At 39.6% G+C, this 22,603-nt stretch overlaps 1 protein-coding gene across 3 annotated transcripts in view; it reads left to right on the plus strand.

Annotated features, from left to right (window-relative positions):
• Window positions 1–2,466: 2,466 nt before the first annotated feature.
• Window positions 2,467–22,603, plus strand: part of LOC122070281 (regulatory-associated protein of TOR 1-like) — a 40,234-nt gene continuing 20,097 nt past the window's right edge. For 2 of the 3 annotated variants that reach the window (XM_042634408.1, XM_042634410.1), the window contains exons 1-12: window positions 2,467–3,146; window positions 14,120–14,222; window positions 17,517–17,599; window positions 17,684–17,842; window positions 17,936–18,061; window positions 18,157–18,317; window positions 18,993–19,147; window positions 19,274–19,418; window positions 19,578–19,656; window positions 21,333–21,434; window positions 21,834–21,917; window positions 22,034–22,144. In XM_042634408.1, the coding sequence (XP_042490342.1) occupies window positions 2,856–3,146; window positions 14,120–14,222; window positions 17,517–17,599; window positions 17,684–17,842; window positions 17,936–18,061; window positions 18,157–18,317; window positions 18,993–19,147; window positions 19,274–19,418; window positions 19,578–19,656; window positions 21,333–21,434; window positions 21,834–21,917; window positions 22,034–22,144 (1,599 nt within the window). In that variant the 5' untranslated portion in view covers window positions 2,467–2,855. The remainder of the gene's footprint in view (window positions 3,147–14,119; window positions 14,223–17,516; window positions 17,600–17,683; window positions 17,843–17,935; window positions 18,062–18,156; window positions 18,318–18,992; window positions 19,148–19,273; window positions 19,419–19,577; window positions 19,657–21,332; window positions 21,435–21,833; window positions 21,918–22,033; window positions 22,145–22,603) is intronic. The other variant, XM_042634409.1, reaches the window with a different exon arrangement.

Here is a 22,603-nt window from a genome sequence, read left to right on the forward strand (position 1 = left end):
CCCCCACACTTTATAAATAGAAGAAAAATGGTACGACTACCCAAGCATTAATGGCGCCGCCATGTCACCAATTACCACCCCTCGAGATCTGTGCCAAAGCGGACCAGACCTAAGGTCCTCACCTCGGTTGGGAGCTCAGGCCAAGCCCGAGCGGACTTGACCGAAGGTCCCTACCTCGGTTGGGGGCTCAGGCCAAACCGAGCGGACCTGACCGAAGGTTCTCACCTCGGTTGGGGGCTCAGGCCAAAGCCGAGCGGACCTGATTGAGGGTCACAACCTTGGTTGGGAGCTCAGGCCAAGGCCAAGCAGACCTGACTGAGGGTCCTCACCTCGGTTGGGGGCTCAGGCCAAAGCCGAGCGGACCTGACCGAAGGTCCCTACCTCGGTTGGGGGCTCAGGCCAAAGCCGAGCGGACCTGACCGAAGGTCACAACCTCAGTTGGAAGCTCAGGCCAAGGCCGAACGGACCTGACCGAAGGTCCCTACCTCGGTTGGGAGCTCAGGCAGAGGCCGAGCTAACCTGACTGAAGGTCTTAACCTCGGTTGGGAGCTCAGGCCAAGGCCGAGTAGACCTGACCGAAGGTCCTTACCTCGGTTGGGAGCTCAGGTCGAGGCTGAGCTGACCTGATCGAAGGTCCCTACTTCAGTTGGGAACTCAGGCTAAGGCCGAGTGGACTGACCAAAGGTCCTCACCTCGGTTGGGAACTCAAGCTAAGGCCGAGCAGACTTGACCAAAGGTCCTCACCTCGGTTGGGGGCTCAGGCCGAGGCCGAGCTGACCTGACCGAAGGTCCCTACCTAGGTTGGGAACTCAGACTAAGGGCGAGCGGACCTGACCAAAGGTCCTCACCTCAGTTGGGGGCTCAGGCCAAAGCCGAGCGGACCTGACCGAAGGTCCTCACCTTGGTTGGGAGCTCAGGCAAGGCCGAGTGGACCTGACCGAAGGTCCCTACCTCGATTGGGGGCTCAAGCCAAAGCCAAGTAGACCTGATCGAAGGTTCTCACCTCGGTTGGAGGCTCAGGCCAAAGCCGCGTGGACCTGACCGAAGGTCACACCCTCGGTTGGGAGCTTAGGCCAAGGTCAAGCGGATTTGACCCAGGTTCCTCACCTTGGTTGGGGGCTCAGGCCAAAGTCGAGCGGACCTAACCGAAGGTCACAACCTCAGTTGGGAGCTCAGGCCAAGGCCGAGTGGACCTGACCGAAGGTCCTCACCTCGGTTGGGACACAGGCTAAGGCCGAGCAGACATGACCGAAGGTCCCTACCTCGGTTGGGTGCTCAGGCCAAGGCCGAGCTGACCTGACCGAAGGTCTCGGTCTCAAACAAAACTAAGGTCGAAGCTGAAGGAATAAGGCCAAAGGGACGCATGAACGAAAAAAAAAATGATGAAAAACTTGGTTACTCCCACAGGAAGAGCCTCCTGGTGAGAGTTAGGGGGCTACTGATACGGCTAAATTGATTGTCCAATAGGGTAAGAACACATGGTATCTAAGGAGAGGACACGTGTCACTCACCTGTTAGAGTCTGCAAGGAGTATGATCGCGTCAATCACATGGAGAGAATATTCCCCACGAAGGTGATAAGACGTATCTGAGTAGGACTCGAAGAGGAGAGGAGGCGGACCCGAGGAGGACTCCTCCAAGGAAAAGAAAAACCCTAAACCCTAAGGACTATAAGAGAGGGCTCGAGCAGAGGAAGAAAGGTATGCAGAAAAACCCTCACCATTACCCTTGTGAAAAGCTGTGCGGTCGATCTCTAACTTGGGCGTCGGAGGACTAACATCGGATAAACATCCGGGCCTCTGCCTTCTGTATTTGTGCAAGATCAGCTCATACGGATTTTCGATAGCAACATCCAACTATGTTAGGAATCACTATAAGACCTTCCTTTTTAATGAAATTGAGAAAAAGCATAAAACTCAACATGGAGAGTGAGATTTATGTCGTGGGTGTTATTTTTATTTTGTTCTCTTCTATCCATTTCTTGACATTTTCTTTTACAACTTTAAGGAAGCTTTCTTAAATGGGAAAAAGAAACCTACCGATTTAGCATAGGAAATCCCCAAACACAGGCAAGCCCAAAAAGACTACTTTGCCCCTCTCTTATGTGTTCTGAAGATGCTCCCGTCAATGTTCTCATTGGTTCATGCGTCTGGCGTTTTATGCGCTCAGTGTTCTTTCGCCCTTATAATATTTTAGTAGAATGTATTTTTTATGGGAAAATGCGATTCCTATGCATACATAAGGGTCAAAGAAAACACATGAAAATATATACATGGAATGTCATTTTTCGTTTCATGAAGGGCTGGTCGGTTGGTTGACGCCCTGTGTCTTGGCGGTGGGGCCACACTCACAGGTCACCCCACACAAAACTTTCACCCTTTTTGTGTTCGCACGTTAAGAAATATAAGATTAAATTTAAAAAACCACGAAAATGGTACAGTAATAAAAACGAGAAAAAAAAAAAAATGAAAATGAAAATAGAAACACAGCACCTACACTCTCTTCCCAAAATCCTTTTTCTCTACACCTCTTTTGCTCTGCCGCCATTGCTACGGCCTTCCCGTTCGAAATTTAGGCTGTCTATCTCTCTAGAGTTTTTAGTGGCTTCTCAAGGTTTTTAGGGTTTACTCGAGCTGGATTCTTTAACTTTTCTACGAAGAATTTCGATGCGCCGCTGGTTCAGCGGTTTCGTTGATTAGGTTTCTGTAAAGGGGTGAGCTGGGGAGCTGGATCGTATCTAGTGAGGAACTGAAGTTTTTTCTATGGTGGATTTTCCGTGATTTCATGATTTATGTGCCGTTCGGTCATGGTCGCTGCGGCACGATTAGCGCAAGTTTGATTCTTTGTGGGATTTGAATGGCATTCGGAGATCTGATGGCAACTCGATTCCCACAATCTTCAGTTGCCGTCTCGAATCATTTTGATGAGTTCTCGAGCAGGGAAGATGGAGATTTTGGTGGCTATAGAAGAGACTCGGAGACGGCAAGTAGTAGTAGTGGCAATGCAGTGGGGACTTCCACGATGAGCATGGCTTCTTTGCCCCAGACTGTTGTGTTGTGTGAGCTTCGGCATGAATCGTTCGAAGCTTGCGTACCGTCTGGTCCGTCTGAGAGTGGGCTTGTTTCAAAGTGGCGGCCTAAGGACCGGGTAAGCTCTTTTACTGCTCTTTGGTTTTCGCTTTGTCCCGCACTCCTACTCTATTATTAGCATTACTCAATAGGATTTTTGGATTAATGCGTTTGAAAATTTATACCCATAATTTTTGTGCCCTTTGTTTTGTTTGATGAATACGTGCTTCTATTGTTAATTTAGTACTGCTGTGGCAATTGTATTAACCCTGATTCATATATAGGACAGTGGAAAAAGAGAATTGGTTGGAAGAGTTGGTGGCCTGTTGTTGTTTTTGTTGTTGATATTATAGTTCCTTCCTTTTTAGCCCTTTTGTCGTGGTATCTACTTGCACTATATTGTTCTTATGGTAATCAATTCCGTGGATTAGAACTGATATATAGGTTTTACTGAGAGCCCTGCAATGTATCCTTCTATTGAAAAAGACTTACGAAACCTGCATTTTAACCAGAATATTCCTTAGTTATAATAGGCGAAAGAGAGTCCCAAACAGATATGCAGATGGTAGGGCTCGATTCTAGTATGACCACGGATAGAGGTAAGTGGAGGACAAGGACCCGTGTAGCCGACCCCTTGTAGGGGATGTTCCAAGGAGCTCTGACTACTGCTTTGACTTATTCTTTTACCTCCTTTTACTTCTTTTTAGTACTTTTATTCTTATGCTTACTATAAACTTACTATTATCTTAAACCCCCCGGATCCATTTAGCCGACCCCATCAAGTTTGGATAAGGTTATGGTTGTTGTTGTTGTAGAGTCCCAAATAGATGGTTGTATATTCATCAACTATTGGATGAGAGTTGGCTATTTATGCTAGGCTTTGCATGTTCCTTCTTTATTTAAAGAATATGCCCTGAGCTTGAAAATGGTTTAACCTATTCTTTTGACTGGAACCTTGTATAATTACTGCTGCTTCTACTTTTAAACCTTAAAATTTATGGTTACCCATCTGATAGTTACTTGGTTATTGGTTGGCTTATTGATTCTTTCTAGTCAATGACTAATTCAGTGCTACCTTCTTCACCTGTGACAACTAATAGTTGACCACCTTGGCTATAACAGTACCCCCCCCCAAGCACCTACCACCCAAAAAGAGAGAGAGAGCTTTTTAAATTTGAAGATATTGAAGGGGCAGATTAGAGGGACAGCTGGTGGTCTGCGGGACATGTATGTATTTTCGTTTGACATTAGTAATGGTAACCTTGTCCTTTTGCCTTTGCCTATCAAAAGGAAAAGAAAAGTATACCTTATCTCTCTCCCCTCCCTTCCCCTCACCGCTCCATCTCTTGGCCTTGATATCCCTATTGGGTCATCTCCTTATCTTGCCCTACTAAAGCCTCCTTTTAACCCCTATGATCCATTGGTCATCCCACTTCTGCCCCTCTTGCTAGCCTTGGGTTGGGCCCTCCTCCCTAGAGCAGCACCCATCTCCCTCCTTCTGATTCACCCCAGCCTTCCTTGGTCCCTTCCCCTCAATTTCCCATGGCCCCTCTGCGTGTTTATCGCTGGTCTGACAATAACTCCCCTCCCTACCCAAAAAAGGTCCTACAATGACTTTTTTTTGCGGAATGAGAAAAATTTTCCTCTATGGAAATCCGCATCATGCCCTTTGTCATGATACTATGTCTTGAGTTGGAGGGCTATTTCGCTTTATGGTCCCTCCTCTCCTTGGTAATGCGCTTTTTTGGGATTTCGTTTGGTTCCCTTGTTGTAGTTAGGATTTTTCTCTTTTCAGTGCTTTTTGTTTGATGGGCCTATTCGTTTGCTTGTTCCCTCACCCCCCTTCTTTCCTTCGGTATTGATTTTTTTTTCTTTTTTTTATTCATTCATTCATTCTCAAAAAGGAAAAAAAAGTATCTTTAGTCAGAGTATTGGTTAGGGAACAACATGAATGGGTGAGAGAACTAGCTCAGTAAGCAACTAACCACAAACCATAAAATGAGATATTTATTAATATAAACAAAATCATGTTTCAAAGATTTTAAACTGAGTCCAATGATTTAATGAGCGGTTTCCAAACTTATGATTCCAGTGAGGGGAGTGATCTAAAACCTGTTCACATGCACATATTTTAAAGAGGGAAAATTACAAGATTACCCATATTTGGGTTTCTCTTTACAAAATTACCCACCCTATGTTTTAGTAAACAAAAATACACAATATGATGTTTGGTTCTGACAAAACTAACCAAAACAGTGTCCTCCTTCAATAATGCATGTTTTTTGACCTTTTTACCCCTCCACCTCTTTTCTGATCACAATGTCCACCGTTGCAATCCTCCCACCCTATCCCCTCTTTATCTTTTTTACATTTCTTGAGACGGTCGGCGAATAGAATTGTGGCTTGTGGTGGCGGTTGTGGGGAGAGGGAGTGGCTAGAAGATCTTAATTGCCAATAAATTTGAAGACATTGTCGAATCGGTCACACCACCCTCCTTTCTTTGCAAGGCTGCAACCCACCGGCTACGCCACCCCGCCCTACCTCACCTTCCCTTGTTCCCTTGACCACCCCCTCTGATCCGTCTAGCATAACTCAGATAAGCTTTGGGGTTTCAAGAAATTGTCTAAGTTGAAGCCTAAGGAGAAAGAGAGGAAAACAAAGTACAAAGAAAATTAGGGTCTTGCTTAACAAAAGATTCTAGATCAGAAGAACAAAATCAAACATCAAGGATAGAACTGTGCTATCCCCTCTCTCTGTCTCTTTCTCTCTCTCTCTATCTTTCGTCATGCCCTTTCCCTCATCCAACCCCAAATTTCTAATAATGGGTGCCATTTGGCAAGTTGCACAACTCTTCAATTTTTGAGTAGGAAAACAGGGGCTTCGTTGGCTTGTTATTTTCTCAAAAATTTTCACAGTATAAAGTTAATAGCACTATTTTCTTTGATTTGAATCGGAAAATGGAAAGTCCGACCCATTCGGCTGAGTATCTGTTCTCTGTCCACTGCCTCGTGTCTAAAGACGACTCTCCATCTTTGCCATCTTCCATTGAATGTTCTTTATCTGATGATGAGACTCCATGGGAAATCCCCAATTAAAACCTGGTATTGAAAATGTTGGAAAGAAGAAGAAGTAGGGTGTAGGGACAGGTGGTTGGCAAGAAGAAGAAGAAGGGAGGTAGGGGTGGGTTGGGGTGCAGCAGGGGGCGGGGGTGGGGGCGTGTGAACTATGAACCGAGGGCCATGGCGGTGTGATGGTAGTAAGAGGGGAGTGGGAGCAGGTTATGTCGGAAGAAAGGTGAAGGGGTGTCTGGGTGGGGGTAAAACTGTCAAAAAAATCCCTTAATTGAGGGAAGAACACTGTTTTGGGTAGTTTTGTAAACCCAAACCCAAAACAGTGTATTTTTGTTAACTAAAATAATGAATGGGTAATTTTGTAAAGGGAAACCCAAAAGTGGGTGATTATGTAATTTTCCCTTTTAAAGATTCATTCCATTTACAATTTCTCAATTCCCACAAGGAAATAATCCAAAACATATTCACATAGTTCCAAAGGATTCCAATTCACATATACAATTTCAATAAGGGAAAAAGTCTAATTGACATATACAATTCCGATGGATTCACATCATTTCCAAATTCCAATTCCAATAAGGAAAAAAAATTCAATTCACATATACCATTTCATTTCCAGAGACACTCAATTGGGTCCCAAACAATCCGCACTGACAAGTCAAATGAGGGCATGGTGACCCCTTTTTGAGGCTCACCTCGTCGATCCATTAGATGAGGGCATGATCCCCCGCACTCACCCCCACTGACGAGTTAGACAGCCTATTGTAAGACCTGGTAGGGAACAACAATATACCGTCAATCGACCTCTCGGCTGAGGTCCCAATCAATCCCCAAATGATGTCTCAGATGGGGCCAATTCCCCATTGCTGAACAGATGGGCTCAATAAACCTATAACCAACATCTTGGATGGGGCTCAAACAAACCTCCAACTGTTGCACCAGCTGAGGCATCAATAAACCCTCATTGATCAGGTGGGTCCATGATCCCACTACTTTACAAATGGGTACAAACAATTCCCGTGACTGGCATCTTGTCTGGGGTTTAATATCTCATTGATGTCTCGGCGAGGTTCAATTCCCATTGGCCATCTTCCCTTAGCTGACATCTCGACTGAAGGCTCAATCAAACCCCCATTGAGATTTTCCAAGTTCAAACTAAATAGATTTCTGATTTTATACCAATATAATATGCAGATTTACGATTCCAACAGATATAGTATAACAAAAACTCATTCTTATCCCAACTCAAATGATGGTATTTATATTCAGATTTATGATTCCAATCACTACAAATTCAAGAAGGAAGAACAAAAACCATTCTTGATAGTTCAAATATATTAACATCAAATTTTCAGAATCTGAAATCATAAAACAGAACATCCCTTTTTGAAAACTAGGTTTTAATGCGTACCATTCACAAACAGCTATATGGAATGTGGGTTAGACACCTACTGCCAACAAGCAAGCTCAAGATTTCTAATTAGAACCCCATGCATTTAGGGTAACAATCCTGTTGATTAAACCCTATGCAAGTAGGGATTTCTTTTGTTTAGTAACAACAGCAACAAATTCAGCCTTATCCCGACTTAATGGGGTCGGCTACATGGATCCATGCAAAAAACAAAATAGGAGAAATGAAAGTAAAAGGAAAGAAGCACACCACTAGCAAGTCAGGAAAATCTCAGCTAAATGGGGTCATATATGGATCCTTGCCCTCTGATCGGCTATATTTGAGGTCATAATTGGGACAATACCTAGGCTATGTATGTCATACCTTACTACTTACCCTATAGTCATTTTAGGGCTGCCCCTAGCTCTTTTAGCTCCTTCAATAGAAATTAGATCACTTCTCCTTAATGGGGTTTCTTTAGGTCTTTGTTGAATGTGGCCATACCACCTCAAACTAGTTTCTCGGAGCTTTTCATTGATCAAAGAAACTCCCAAATCAGCTCTAATATCATCATTCCTTACTTTTGCTTTCTTTGTTTTGCCGCACATCCATCTTAACATTCTCATCTCTTCTACGCAACTTCTCTATGTGACACTTCTTAACTACCCAACATTCTGCCCATACATCGTAGCTGGTCGTACAACAGTCCGATAAAATTTTCTTGTAAGCTTTAAAGGAATACGTCACTTGAACAACACTCCTATTGCACCTCTCCACTTCATCCATTCCATTTTAATTCTCTATGAAACATCATCCTTTATGTCACCTAGTTTATTTATGGTTGACCATTGATATCTAAAATAGTCACTTTGCGTTATCCTTCTGATGGGGACATCAGTCTAGGTTATCAAGTTTATCAGAGATGGTGTCACAAAAACCTTTCCACTTCGGGTTCTATTTGGTTGGATGGTTGAGAATCACCATGTGGCCCACACTTGAGTGTCGACTTTTCTATTCAGGGAGGTATCGTCTCATTTCTGAAATTACCTTTACAACTACACATGGGCCCCACCTTGGAGAGCCGCGCAAGGATCTAAAAACTTCTCAATTCTGAGATCTATTTTGACAGCTTCATAAGGGCCCCACATGAGCAATCAACGCAAGAGGATAGAGGAATACCAAGTCGAGATTTGCCAGCTTTATTGTTTCCTCTTTTTGGGATGTAAGGTTGCTCCTTTTTACTTATATAGTTATTTCCTAAAACAATGGATTAGATTAGGATTCCTTATATACCTTCCTAAGTTATTAGATTTGACTAGGATTTCTTGCTTTTAGTATTTATTGATTTATAAGGTCTACGGCCAAAAGTTAGTGAATGAAAAAGAAAAGCAATGTTGTGCAAGGAATCTTCTCCCTCTCCATCGTGAAGCTCCCTCTGCTCCCCTTATCATGAGTGGTTCTCTCTTTCTCTCTTGGCAATGAGGCGATTCCTCTCCCCTTCTTGATATTCTTCTCCCTCCCCTTATCTCTTATTTTCCCAGCTGCCTATTACAACAACATGATCCCTGTCCCCCAACCACGGTTTCAGTTACATGCTTACTTATCCCTATTTGAAGTCTTATTTTTTGTTTCTTTGTTTCTTGCTGAATTTTTGCATTAAGAATATTTCTAAACTTGTCTATTGGCTGCAAACTTAAGTTCTAGGTTAGTATCTGTTAATGTTTGAATATTGAAAGGACATGCACTCCATTTGATATCTTGCTGCCGCTTGTTCCCATCCCCATGTTACCCAATTGAAACCTTTTGAGTTGGTGTAATTACTTGGGATTATATTGCTTATTGTTGCAGTAATCTTCTGTTTTAAATCTACATATAGTTCATGCATGCTGCTGTTATTTCCTTACCTTAAGCCCTTACCTGAGTTTCACATACGTTAATATAACCATCCTAATCAGCCTATATAGAGACCCTAGTTCGTAGGTTTTCCCCTACATCACTCTCTCTCTCCTAAATTTTCACCATATCGTTGTCCATCATAGTGTGACTAAGGGCCCGTTTGATAACGTTTCTGCCATTTCTGTTTTAAGAAACGGCAGAAACATAAATTTCTGTTTCTAGAAACAGAAACGGAATTGAAGGTGTTTGATAAGTCATGTTTCTAGAAGTCGATAGTAACCAGTGAAAGAATGGCCACGAGTCTTTTCCAGAAATGGCAACTTGTTTCGCCTGAGTCGTTTCTTGAATCATAATAGGTAGAAATTTCAATTTCTATGTCTGAAAACAAGTGAAACGAAACAGTTTTATCAAACGCTTTTTGTTCCGTTGTCCAGAAACGGCAGAAACGCATTTCTTGAAATGTTACCAAACGGGCCCTAAAGTTACACATAGGGGTGTACGTTTGGCCCTGACAGCTTGAACCTACTCTGACTCGCCCTGAGCCTGAACAGGGCTGGGGCTAAGATTTCTAACTCTAAGGGCAGGTTAGGATTGAAATACACTGACCATGGGTCAAGTTTGGGCCGAGCCTGGGTTGAGGCCTAGGCCCAGTCTAGCTCTGATTTTAACCTTAAGTTATGTAATTTAATTTAGGGCTATTATCCTATCCTTTTATTTAGAATCATGAAAGTTGGGTCACTGATTCTTATGGTTAGGTGTCCTGAACATCTATTATCGTGTTGCACTTTATATTTTTAATTGTGTATTGGTCATTTGATCTATTGGTGCTTTTTCTATAAATATGTATAGGACATAAATGGCAAAAATATGGTCAATTAAGGTTAGCCTGACCTTGGCAAAAATTAGGGCCAATTAGGACTATCCCGGCCCAATCAAGTCAATTAGGGCCGGGTTGGGTTAGTATGAGCCAGACCAGGGGTTGGGCCTGGGTTGAGCTTTGGGGACCTAGGGTTGGGCTTGGGTCTTAAGAAACCCAGTCATATTTCACCCCTAGTTACACGTCATATACTCCATCTTTGATCTACTAATCTTAAAACCTCTTGTTTCTAAGTTTGATCTCCATATCTCCACCTTGGCATTAATCATTGCTTTTGTCTCATTTACCAGAACGATATCATCAACAAAGAGCATATACCACGGAACCTCATATTGAATGTTCTTGGTTAAATCATCTATTATAAGCCCAAACAAATAAAGACTTAAAGCTGATCCTTGGTGTAGTCCAATTGTAATTGGGAATTCACTTCCTTGCCCCCACATGGTTCTCACACTAGTCATAATGTCTTTATACATATCTTTAATTATATCTACATATTTACTCGCTAGCCTTCTCTTTTCTAGTATGTTCCAAATTAACTCTTTAAGGACTCTATCATAGGCTTTTTTTGGTCAATAAAGACAATATGAAGATCCTTCTTACAAACTCTAACTCTTTCTATGAGCTTCCTGAGTTAAGTGAATAGATTTTGTCGTGGATTTCCCTAGCATAAAATCAAATTGGTTCTTTAAAATAATAGTTTCTCTTCTCAGGTGGGCTTCGATAGCCTTCTCCTACAATTTCATAGTATGACCCATTAGTTTTATGTCTCTGTAGTTTTTGTAACTTTGAATATCACTTTTATTTTTTTAGATTAGTACCACAATGCTTCTCCTCCAATCGTCTGACATTTTCCTTGTGTTCAAAATCTTGTTAAATAATCTCAGACAAATAGTGTATATTAGGATGTAATCCTATCCAATCTAGAGACTACCATAAATCTAAAGGCATATGTTTAGTATCAACACCATTGAATTCATAGAGAGGTGGCATGCAATTATTCCATTGTTCCTTGTGTTGAAATTGTATTGTAGTATGGGCTTATGGATAATAAATTGTCGTCAAATTGTCTAGGTGGCTCCATTGCCCAATGAGGAGTATAAGATATAGGGTTGTGAAAAGATGAAGAAATGAGAGAAAGAGACATAAGAAATGAAAGTAATGAAAGTAAGAGGAAAGAGGCACAACCCAGCAAGTCAGGAGAATCTCAGCTACATGGGGTCGGCTAAATGGATCCTTGCCCTCCAATAGGCTTTATCTGATTTCATCCTTGAGACAAGGCCTAGACTATGCATGTCATTCATCACAACTTCTCTTATGGTCATTTTAGGCTTGCCCTTAGCTATTGTAGTCCCTTCAATTGGAACCATATCACTCCTTACTGGGGCATTCGGCATCCCCAAGCCTTCATTGAACATGGCCATACCACCTTAAATGACTGTCTCAGAGCTTGTCATTGATCGGGCAACTCCCAAATCAGCTCTAAGACGATTATTCCTTACTTTGTCCTTCTTAGATTGGCCACACATCCATTTTGGTACCCTCTCTGCTGCACAGATTCTCTATATGACACTTCTTCAATTCCCAACATTCCGCCCCATACATCATAGACGGTCGTGTGATAGTCATATAGAACTTTCCTTTAAGCTTTAAAGGAGTTGGTCACACAGCACTCTGGTCGCACCTCTTCACTTGATCCATCCCACTTCAATCCTCTGTGAAACATCATCCTTTATGTCACCTTCTTTGTTTATGGTTGACCACAAATATCTAAACTAGAAACTTTGTGGTTATCCCTCTCTCAATTTTCACCATGTCGTTATCTATCATAGTGTGACTAAAGTTACAGATCATATACTTAATCTTCAATCTACTAATCTTAAAGGCTATTGTTTCCAAGGTTGATCTCCATAGCTCTTACTTAGCGTTAATCCATGCTTTTGCCTCATCCACCAAAATGATATCATCGGTGAAAAACACACCATGGGACCTGCTTAAATGATCCATGATAAACGCAAACTAATAAGGGCTTAAGGTTGATCACTGATGTAACCCAATCGTGATTGGGAATTCCTAGCCGTAGCCTCCTACATATATCACACTAGTCACTATGCCCTCATACATATCTTTAATTTCATTCACATATTTTCTCTCCAACCCTCTCTTCACAAGAACATACCAGATTAAATCTCTAGGGACTTTGTCGTAGCTTTTTCCAAGTCAATACAAAGACCATATGGAGATCCTTTTTGCTCTTTCTATATCTTTCCATGAGCCTCTTCAATAGATAAATAGCTTATGTCTTTGATCTATCTAGCATAAAATTGAATTGGTTCACCAAGATATGAGTATCTCTTCTCAGATGAGCTTCAGTAACCTTCTCCCATAGTTTCGTAGTATGACTCATTAGTTTTGTGCTTCTAAGTTATTGCAGCTTTGAATATAACCTTTATTTTTGTAGATCGGAACTACAATGCTTCTCTTCCATTCATCTAGCATCTTCCTCGTGTTCATAATCTTGTTAAATAGGTTGGTCAACCAATATACCACACATACTCTTAGGGTTTTCCATAATTCTATTGGGATCTTATCTGGCCTGATGTCTTGCCTTATTAACCTTTTTTACGTATCTATGATGTGTGGTGCCTTGATGAATAATGCAATCTTCTGGGTCATTCCTACTCAAACTATCTCCATTTGGGAGGTCATAAATTTACTCTCCCCATTTCTTCACAATGACCTCATCCCTTGCCAACACTCGTCCATCATCACCTTCGATACATTTCACATGGTCGAAATCTCTAATCTTCCTTTCTCTCATTATAACTATCTCATAGATAACTTTTCCCCTTTCTTTTGTGTTTATGTATAGATCCCTCATATTTATTCGCTCTAGCCATCTCCACAATCTTCTTAGCTTCGTTTTTAACATCATTATATCTCTTTTTATCTTATGTTTCTTTAGTCCTTTGCCATGTCTTAGAACTATCTTTCTTGGTCTTAATGGCTACTTGGACCTCATCATGCCACCACCAAGTCTCCCTGGGGGCCTGTCGACTATCGTTCGCTTCCCTAAGAACCTCTTTGGCAACCCTCTTAATACAAGTCACCATTTCGTTCCACATTGTATTGGTGTCTCCCTCAAAGTCTTACTTTCCTTTTTTGACCATATTATTAGTAAATGTACTTAAGGACTCCCTTTTAATTTCCATCACCTTATCTTAGGGTACATAGGTTCACCTCCTATGCTTTTGTGTACTAAGGCACATATCTAGAACCACCGGTCTTTGTTGGGTGGTTAGACTCTCCCCAAGAATAACCTTACAGTCCTTACACAACAGTTTGTCTGCTCATCTAATTAGGAAGAAATCTATTTGGCTTGTATGATTCCCACTTTTATAGGTAACTAAGTGCTCCTCACTTTTTTCATACAAAGTGTTCATGATGGATAGATCATAAGCTACAGCAAAGTCTAAGATTGAGGGTGCAATAGTGTTTTTCTTTAGAGGCATATTCCTCAAACCTAAAAATCCCTAGGTGAGCCATGTATCAGGATTGCCAAGAAAGCCTGCTACAATGTTTGCAAAAGCGTTTTGCTCATTTATCTCATTTATTTATCAGTTACCATAGTATTTTCATATTAATTGTGGCTTGGTTATTGGCTATATTCCCTTAATGACTTCTGTCGTTTGTTTTGCTGTTCTTATTTGTTATTTTTATTGTTCCACTATTTTCACAGGTTAGTGATTCTTGAGGATTTTTTTCAGCGCTGCAATTCAATGTCCATGTTAGTTTTGACTCTCAATTTTCTAGTGCAGATGAAGACTGGGTGTGTGGCGCTTGTTTTATGTTTAAATATTAATGTTGATCCACCTGATGTAATTAAAATCTCACCATGTGCTAGGATGGAGTGCTGGACAGGTAGGGTTTCACTGTTTTATAGTCTGTAATTAAAATTTTCTTTTTCTGTTAGCTATACAACTTTCTTGATTTTCCTGTCTCTGTTTCTGTTTACCTGGTAGTTCTTTGCTTTTTCTTTCTTACTTGCATTTGTGTTCGTGCTTAGATCAGTTGTATGTGTATGTGGTAATTTATCTTGGACATTTTCCAGTTAGTTATCTAGGTAAGAAAATCACCAGTCTGGTGCTAATAGTTTGATGGTGTGGATTCTGAAGGTCTGGGCTCCTCCCAACTGCTGCTTATGCTGTATCCTTTTGTTAGTATTCATTGAGGATACTGATCAGTGATCAGCTGGAGTAATGCTAACAGGCTTTTACATTTGTACACTAGGTAGTCCTGTATCATCATTATTATTATTTTTTTAATGAAAAGAGGTACTAGAAATGCTAAGATTTCCTATTCCTGATAAAGAAACATTGCTGAGATTTTCACGGGCGAACTATGATATTGGCAGCATGGGTGGGTTGGGCAAGTTAATTTAATTGACATTTTAAATTGTTAGGATGATTAAATGAGAAGCTTTAACTCTATTGCATATTTATTCCATTTGAGAACCTTAATTATTTTTAAAGACTCGGATAATCTTATTCAACGATTGAAGCTGCAGGTTGTAGTTGACAGTTGACACTAACAAGTCAGTCAGTATCCAATCCCCTGGCAGACAGAAACTATGACATTGAGAAAATCTTACAATACCAGAAGCTATAAGCCAGTAATCAACCAAGAGAGAGGACTAATTGGAAATCGTGTGAACTGACTAATACCACAATGCTGCCTCTCAATGATCTTTCTTTGGAAACTGTATGAACTGCCAACAATAAATGATATATTTGGTTTAGTGACAATTAGGTAGATAAGTTGTCGCCTTATATTTTGACACTTATTTATGCCAAATATCATTTGAGCAACATTTACTTAAGATTTTATTCATAAATAAGCAAATACTCCCAATTTGAATACAATAAAAATAGTTTAAAAATCAAATTCCAAAAGGATAAAAAGTCAACTCTTCAGTCCAAGAACGAAAACTGGATTTTTGGTTGTAGGGACGATTTTCAACTTTCAAAAGTTGGGGGTTTTCTCAGGTCTAAAAATTTTATAAATCATATCATGGTAAAACATTGCTAAAAACTAAAAGTCCGGTAAAATAATCTTTTGTTTTGATATGCATAAAATTATTTTCATTTAGACAATTTTAACGGTATTTGCACACTTTAAATAAGTTTGACCAAAACATAACTTTGTCATTACAACTCAGATTTAAGTAATTTTAGACTTGTAGGAAAGTTGGTTTTGTTCTATACCTAATACAAAACTTCTCATGTAAAAATAAAATCATTTGACCAGTCAAACTTATTATAGAACAGGAGCATTGCTCTAAATGTTGATTTTTGGTGACTTAATGTGATTCAAAGTTTTTTTTTAGTGATTTGATGTGACTTAATGTTGATTTTTGATGACTTAATGTGACATAGTGTTGGTTTTTTATGATTTGATTTGGCTTAATGCTGAATAATGTTAGAAAAGAGGGAAAATAAAAAATAAAATTTGGTTGCCTTGTTCGCGACTTGTCGTCTAAGCGCTTAGGCATCCCTCCAGCGTCTTGGTTTGCCTTGGCGCCGTGACAACTATAGTGTCTGTGTGAGTTTTTGTTTGGGTGGTCCATGGGGTTGGAGGTAGAGGACTTTTTTGTGTGGTGTGTGCTGTGAGTGTCTTGAAATAACCAGTTATCTTTCCTTCTTGGCCTTCGTTGTGCAATGTTCGGTGTATTCTCTTCTCTAATTTTATTTACTAAATTCCTTTTTGTGCCAATTAATTTGTAGACTAACTGGTGACTTTTTTTCCTTTAGGGATATAAATACCAACGGCCCATGGGTACTCTATGATTAACTACAAGATGCCTATTATCATTAAGTTTCTAGGTTCCATGGTTATTTATTGGTGTTAAGAATTAAGAGGTATTGCTAGATTATCTTTTTGGCACATCATGATGCTCATGGCTCCAAATTTTGACAGAACAACCCATTTTTTATGTGGTTGAAACTGAAATATTCATCAATTATGTATGAAATTGGCTTGATATCTGGTAATATATTTTTGAAATCCGGTGAAGCTTTGGAAAATGTGGAAATCCATTTAAATTTGCAATGGAAGTTTAAGGATTATTATTTAAGCTTGAATATATATCTGGGAATACTATTGCACACCATGCACTTATAACAAGAGAACCATGTTATAGCTTATGTTTTATATAAATATGTCTGATTGTCTGTTTTGTGAGAATCATATGACAACTACTTTGTATTGAAGAAATGGAGAATATTGCTGCTGATGCGGGAGCATGTTCACCACCATAGTTGTCACGACCTCTAGGCGACCCTAGGCGTTGGAAGTGGGAAAGAAACAAGGCGACATCAACAAGGCGCCTTGACAACCATCCTCACCACCATTGGATGGTGGTTGATCTTTTGCGTTTTTGGGTTATCTTTGTTTTTTGTTTTTTGTTTTTGGGTAGAATTTGGTGTTCTATTTGTACTTTATGTTGTATTGTACCATTGTGGGCCTAGATATATAGGATAGTTGTTAAATTTGTTAAGCTACCGTTGATAAATAAAGTTTGACCTTCTTTAGAATGTCCAGCTGTTTCAGTAAGCAGCATGTGCATTGGTATGCCATCACATTACTTTTCAGTAAGCACCTTGTGCATTGGTATGTCATAAGATTATTTTTGTCTCCTCCTTTGGGTCGTATCCATTGGAACTGTTTGATTGTCATAGAGTTTGTGTCACCTGGCAACTTGCCTTTTGCAATTGAGGCACTTGATTGATTTCATCATAGACTGGTAAAAAAAATAATGTTTTCCTTCATTTAGTCATGAAATTGTGAGGGTTAACCTGAGGAAATTTGGGTCTTGATTCCTTCTATATACGGGAAGGTATGGTGTGACTTAGAGTTTGAGAACTCTTAATTCAGTTGTTCTCAATTTTCAGTGTTCTAATGACATAAATTTGCAAGTGCTTGTTGGATTTCATGAAGAAATATGGTGGGCTCTGGATGAACTGGAGACTGTTTTTTATTTTCATATGCTTAAGGAGAATAAAATTCTGGCTTATGTTGGATAAATGGTGGTCTGTGGATGAACTGGAGAATTCTTTTTTCCCATATAAAATATATTCCTACCTCATATTTTTGTTCAAGGATGTTCGCTAAGGTATTTATTAATTTCTTTATTTTCTTCTTGCTCTTGTTTCGTAGATCCGTTTTCTGTGGCAGCTCCAAAGGCACTTGAAACAATTGGTAAAAAGTTGCAAGATCAGTATGAAAGATGGCAAGCCAGGGTAATAAGAGATTTTTCTTTGTATTGGGTGAGGTTTTAGTGCATGAATCCTTTATGTAAAGTTGCAACCTTGGGATTTGGGCAGGCTCGCTACAAACTTCAGCCTGATCCTACGGTGGAAGAGGTAAAGAAGCTCTGCAGTGCCTGTCGCAAATATGCTAAGTCTGAGAGAGTGCTTTTCCACTACAATGGCCATGGTGTCCCAAAACCAACTGCAAATGGTGAAATTTGGCTCTTCAATAAGGTTGGTGGTGCTCTAACTTTCTTTCTGTGCCATTTGTCTTTTGGAAGTTGGAACACTTTATAAGTTGCGGTTGTTTGGTTTTTAATCTGTGAGTTGGACCAGAGTTATACACAGTACATTCCTCTGCCAGTCAGTGACCTGGATTCCTGGTTGAAGACACCATCAATATATGTTTTAGATTGCTCTGCAGCCGGAAATATTGTCAATGCCTTTATAGAGGTTAGCAGCACTATTTCTGGTACCCTTGCCAGTGAGGTGTTCTTTATTGGATAGCCATTACCTCTCTTCTGATATTATTTCTTGTCTTTGGTTAGCGCAAAGATTGGAACTCTTCTGGTTCGTCTGGGTCTTCCTTGAAGGATTGCATTCTTCTTGCGGCTTGTGAAGCGCATGAGACTCTTCCTCAGAGTGCTGAATTTCCTGCTGATGTGTTTACGTCTTGCCTAACGACACCAATCAAGATGGCTCTAAGATGGTAACTTCTTGTCTAGGTCTTGCCTTTCAGTCTGATTATTCCTAGTGGTTTTCTTCCACTGATTGGACCTCTCTGTCCCTCTCTCTCACGTGCACGCTGTCTATGTCACCTTGCTTGCACACATGTTCATCCCCACTTCACTCTCTTGTTGATTATTGATGACAATTTATAATGAAAATTTTAACATATGAAGTGGACATATTCTAAAACCAAAGTAGTCTGTAAACCCCATGGTTCATATGTTAATATTTTTTTAATAAATTTTTATTACATTGTTGGTGATTCTTGTATGGATTTCTTTTCTCTAGTGAAGGTGTAATTGTACATAAGGAATAAAGTAATCCTGGAATGTCGTAATTTAGGAAGTCATTTTTTTTGTTTAATTTTCTTATCATTATTTCAAATCATCATCTGATTTTCCCCTTTTATTCTTGGTTGGTTGTTTCCTCCTTCATTTGTCTTCTGAACATCCTCAGTTTTTCATCTGGTAGCTGCTAGCAGTTAATGGTATTGTTGGCAGCATGGAAATCAACCTTTTGTGCCGTACTTGTGCTTTCTTCTGGTATAGCTGGTAGCATTCAATTGTGCTCTTATTCATCTATGTATTTCATTTACTTATAGCGCATGGGGTAGTTCTTGGGCTTATCATATGATGCATTGTCATCTGCCTCTCAGGTTCTGCTCTCGTTCGTTACTTCGTGATACTCTTGACCACTCTCTCATAGACAAAATTCCTGGCCTCCAAAGTGACCGGAAAACTCTTCTCGGGGAACTAAACTGGATTTTTACGGCAGTGACTGACACGATTGCTTGGAATGTCCTCCCCCATGGTATTCTACTGCTAATAATTTGATGCACCTGTACATTTCTTTACTTAAAACTGTCGAATTTGGTGTTCCTTTTTTTCTATTTAGGGGACAATGTGGTCAATATTGAACTTGACTCTCCTCCTGCAGATCTTTTTCAGAGGTTGTTCAGGCAAGACCTGCTAGTCGCTAGTTTGTTCCGTAACTTCTTACTTGCGGAGCGGATAATGCGGTCTGCTAACTGTTCCCCAATTTCATATCCAATGTTACCTTCAACTCATCAGCATCATATGTGGTAAATATCCAACAATGATCTCATAGACTGCGTTTCCTGTAATTTTTTCCTTTTATGAGTTTCAATCTTTTTCTTCTTCTTCTTTTATTTATTTATTTATTTTATATTTTTAATTTTTAATATAGATACTTTTATCATTTATGTTATGTTTCACTGCAGGGATGCATGGGACATGGCTGCTGAAATTTGCCTTTCTCAGCTTCAGTCATTGGTTGAGGAACCTTATGCGGAATTTCAGGTATCTGTTCTGTGACTAAGAGTGCTGGGGGGTGGGGGGAGTGATGACATGTTGTGTTCACTTTCCCATGTTCACTTTGTCACATACTCGCATGAAAATGCTTAATGTTTATATTATTATCATTGATGATTGTCAGTCAAGTCTTTTTTTTATTCCACAGAGCAGTGTTTGAGACTTAAAATGTAACCGCAAGCGTGCGGATCAGTGTAGCTACGAGTCGAACACAGGGAGAGCAACCACTTTATTTTTTTTTTCTTTTAATAATGCGAAAGTGAACCTATTAATGGTTGTGATCTAATTCTAACTACCGTCCTAAACATATGTATCTAAAATAACGTCCTAACCATTCGTGATCTAAGAATTTAAAGACGCAAGCCACGCAATTAAAATTAAATAAATAAATAAGTGAAAATAAACAACCCACACAATTAAAAATAAAGGAAAAAAAATACTGAAATAAAAATAAAGTAAAAGAAAGGGGAGAAAGCTAGAGAGAGACTCACAAGTAGGTTTCTCTACTTTGCCCCAGGGATGCATCATAATATGAGCTTCCCCATTTGACCAGAGAGTCACTCTTACAAGGGTTACTCTACTTGGCTTTAGGGAAAGGGAGACAATTAAAATAAAAGCAATAAATTGATGGTTCTATGGCTAGGAGGGGCAAAGCCAACACATACACTAGCCATGAACCTTGGGGGAAAGGGATAGTAATAATGTAACGACTGAAATTAAAATCCTAAATTAAGAAAGAAAGGGTAGTCAGAAGAGGGAATGAGAGGGGGGAGAGAAGACTACTGAGGGAACCTACTTACTTGAATCAATGCTTGAACTTGAAAAAAAAAAAGATGCTCCACGGCTTGTGATCTTGTCACCTAGATCTAAGCCTAGAACTATAACTTTAAAAATTACAACTCAATTGCATAAATCATAAACATAAAAGGCTGAATAAGAATAAAAGAGTGATTGCATTAATTGACATAAAAAACTATTATAAAAGTGATTAAAGCAAAAATAAAGAAGAACTAAAACTAAAGAGAGTGAGAGAGGGAGAGAAAGAAGAAAACTAAGCATAAACTAGAAAGTAAACTAAGGAGAATAATAATTAGAAGGGGGGAGGAAGGGGCTTTTATAGGGATTTTATCTTGCCTCCTTCCTTTTACAAGTCTTCTTTAAGAAAAGAAAGAAAATAAAATAAAATAAAATCTTGGTAAAAATCCTCATTCTCTGAGATATTGTGTGAGGAAAGAGAGAATCTGTTTCCAAAATTAACAAATTTTATTCATTCCTTGCAATATTAACCAATATCTTGCAATCTTGATTAAATCATAAAGGAATCTCAGCATAGCATCTTCAAGATCTTGTGAGGTGGCAAGGAGAGAGAATAATCTTCAGGATTTTGTAGGAGAGAGGATGTGGTACCAATGAGTGGGTCCCACCTTTGGGCTGGTTCTTGATTCACTTTAAGCACTTTCTCTTGTAAACTTGGAAAAAAAAAGAAAAGAAAAATAAAAGTAGTACTATCCAAAGTGGGGTAAAATATACACTTATATCCCTAAGATTTCACACATTATTGTGCTCATCAAGCAGCTGACAGATTTTGAGGTACGGCTTACCATGGATCACATACTCACATGAAAATGCTTAATATTCATATGTTTCTTCTTGATGATTTTCAGCCAAGTCCTTTTTTCACGGAGCAGCTGACAGCTTTTGAGGTGTGGCTTGACCATGGATCTGAGCATAAAAAACCACCAGAGCAGTTGCCAATTGTTCTTCAGGTGAGGTTCTTGTCAATTGCTAGAGATGGTCTTGAAGGTGTGCTGTTAAGTGGCCTCGCCGTTGGGATTTCCACAGTTCATTGTGATAATCCCACTGATTTATCCTTCATCTCATGTGACATCAATTGATTTATATATATATATATATATATTATGGGAGTTTATGGTCTATTTACCATGTTTGTAAAGAGAAAACTTTCACAAGACCAATACTTCAGTTTCATGGAGTTCAGTTCAAGGTCTTTAAGTTTTCTTATCTGTGTTCTTTTCTGCAAGATGATCTTGATTACTTTTTGAAGTGCGTAGTTCTTCTGGTTTTTCATTTTTTACCGTTTCTTGAAGTCCACTTTTTCTTGATGATTATATTTTTATGCCTACTTGTAAGTTGCTTTCATTTAGGTTTTGCTTAGTCAATTGCATCGACATCGGGCTTTGGTACTTCTTGGAAGATTCCTCGATATGGGACCTTGGGCTGTGGATCTGGTACTTCTATGATTTCTTTGCTGCTGCTGTACGCTTTAGTCCAATGAATATGTGACTTGATTTTCAAGGCTATCATAGCTTAATGAACTGATGAATGACTGCTGCTCTTCCTGTAGGCCCTTTCAGTCGGAATATTCCCCTATGTACTCAAGCTGCTGCAAACAACAGCAAGTGACTTGAGGCAAATTCTTGTTTTCATATGGACAAAGATCCTTGCGCTTGATAAGGTATCTCCTAGTATTTATTTTGTCATTGCTTTTCATCTGATTTACAGCTTCGGGGAGTGGGTAATTAGTTGCTAATGTCTTGTGGCTCTGACTCTTCGTTATTGACGTAACATACTGTGTTATTTTGTGTTCATTCAAAACCATGAAAACTGCCTATTATTTGTACTATAACTGTATAAGAGTCCCTGGTAGGATTATGTTCGAAAAATTTCAAAGTGTGTGGCTATTCTTATGCATAAACCTGGAAAGGATTAACAAAAAAAAAAAAAAAAAAAAAAAAAAAAAAAAACCCTTCCCTAGAAGGAAACAAAGATGACTTTTGAACCTCTCTTTCTCTTTCTTCCACCTGGTTTTCCACTCCCACATGTACAAACACACAGCATTTTCCACTTTTGTGGTTTTGGGGAGTTTCTGTGTTCATTGGCTTCTAAGCACTCTTCTTCCTCTTTATTCGAGATA

The sequence above is a fragment of the Macadamia integrifolia genome, unplaced genomic scaffold (assembly GCF_013358625.1).
Source record: "Macadamia integrifolia cultivar HAES 741 unplaced genomic scaffold, SCU_Mint_v3 scaffold871, whole genome shotgun sequence".
NCBI classification, from domain to species: domain Eukaryota; kingdom Viridiplantae; phylum Streptophyta; class Magnoliopsida; order Proteales; family Proteaceae; genus Macadamia; species Macadamia integrifolia.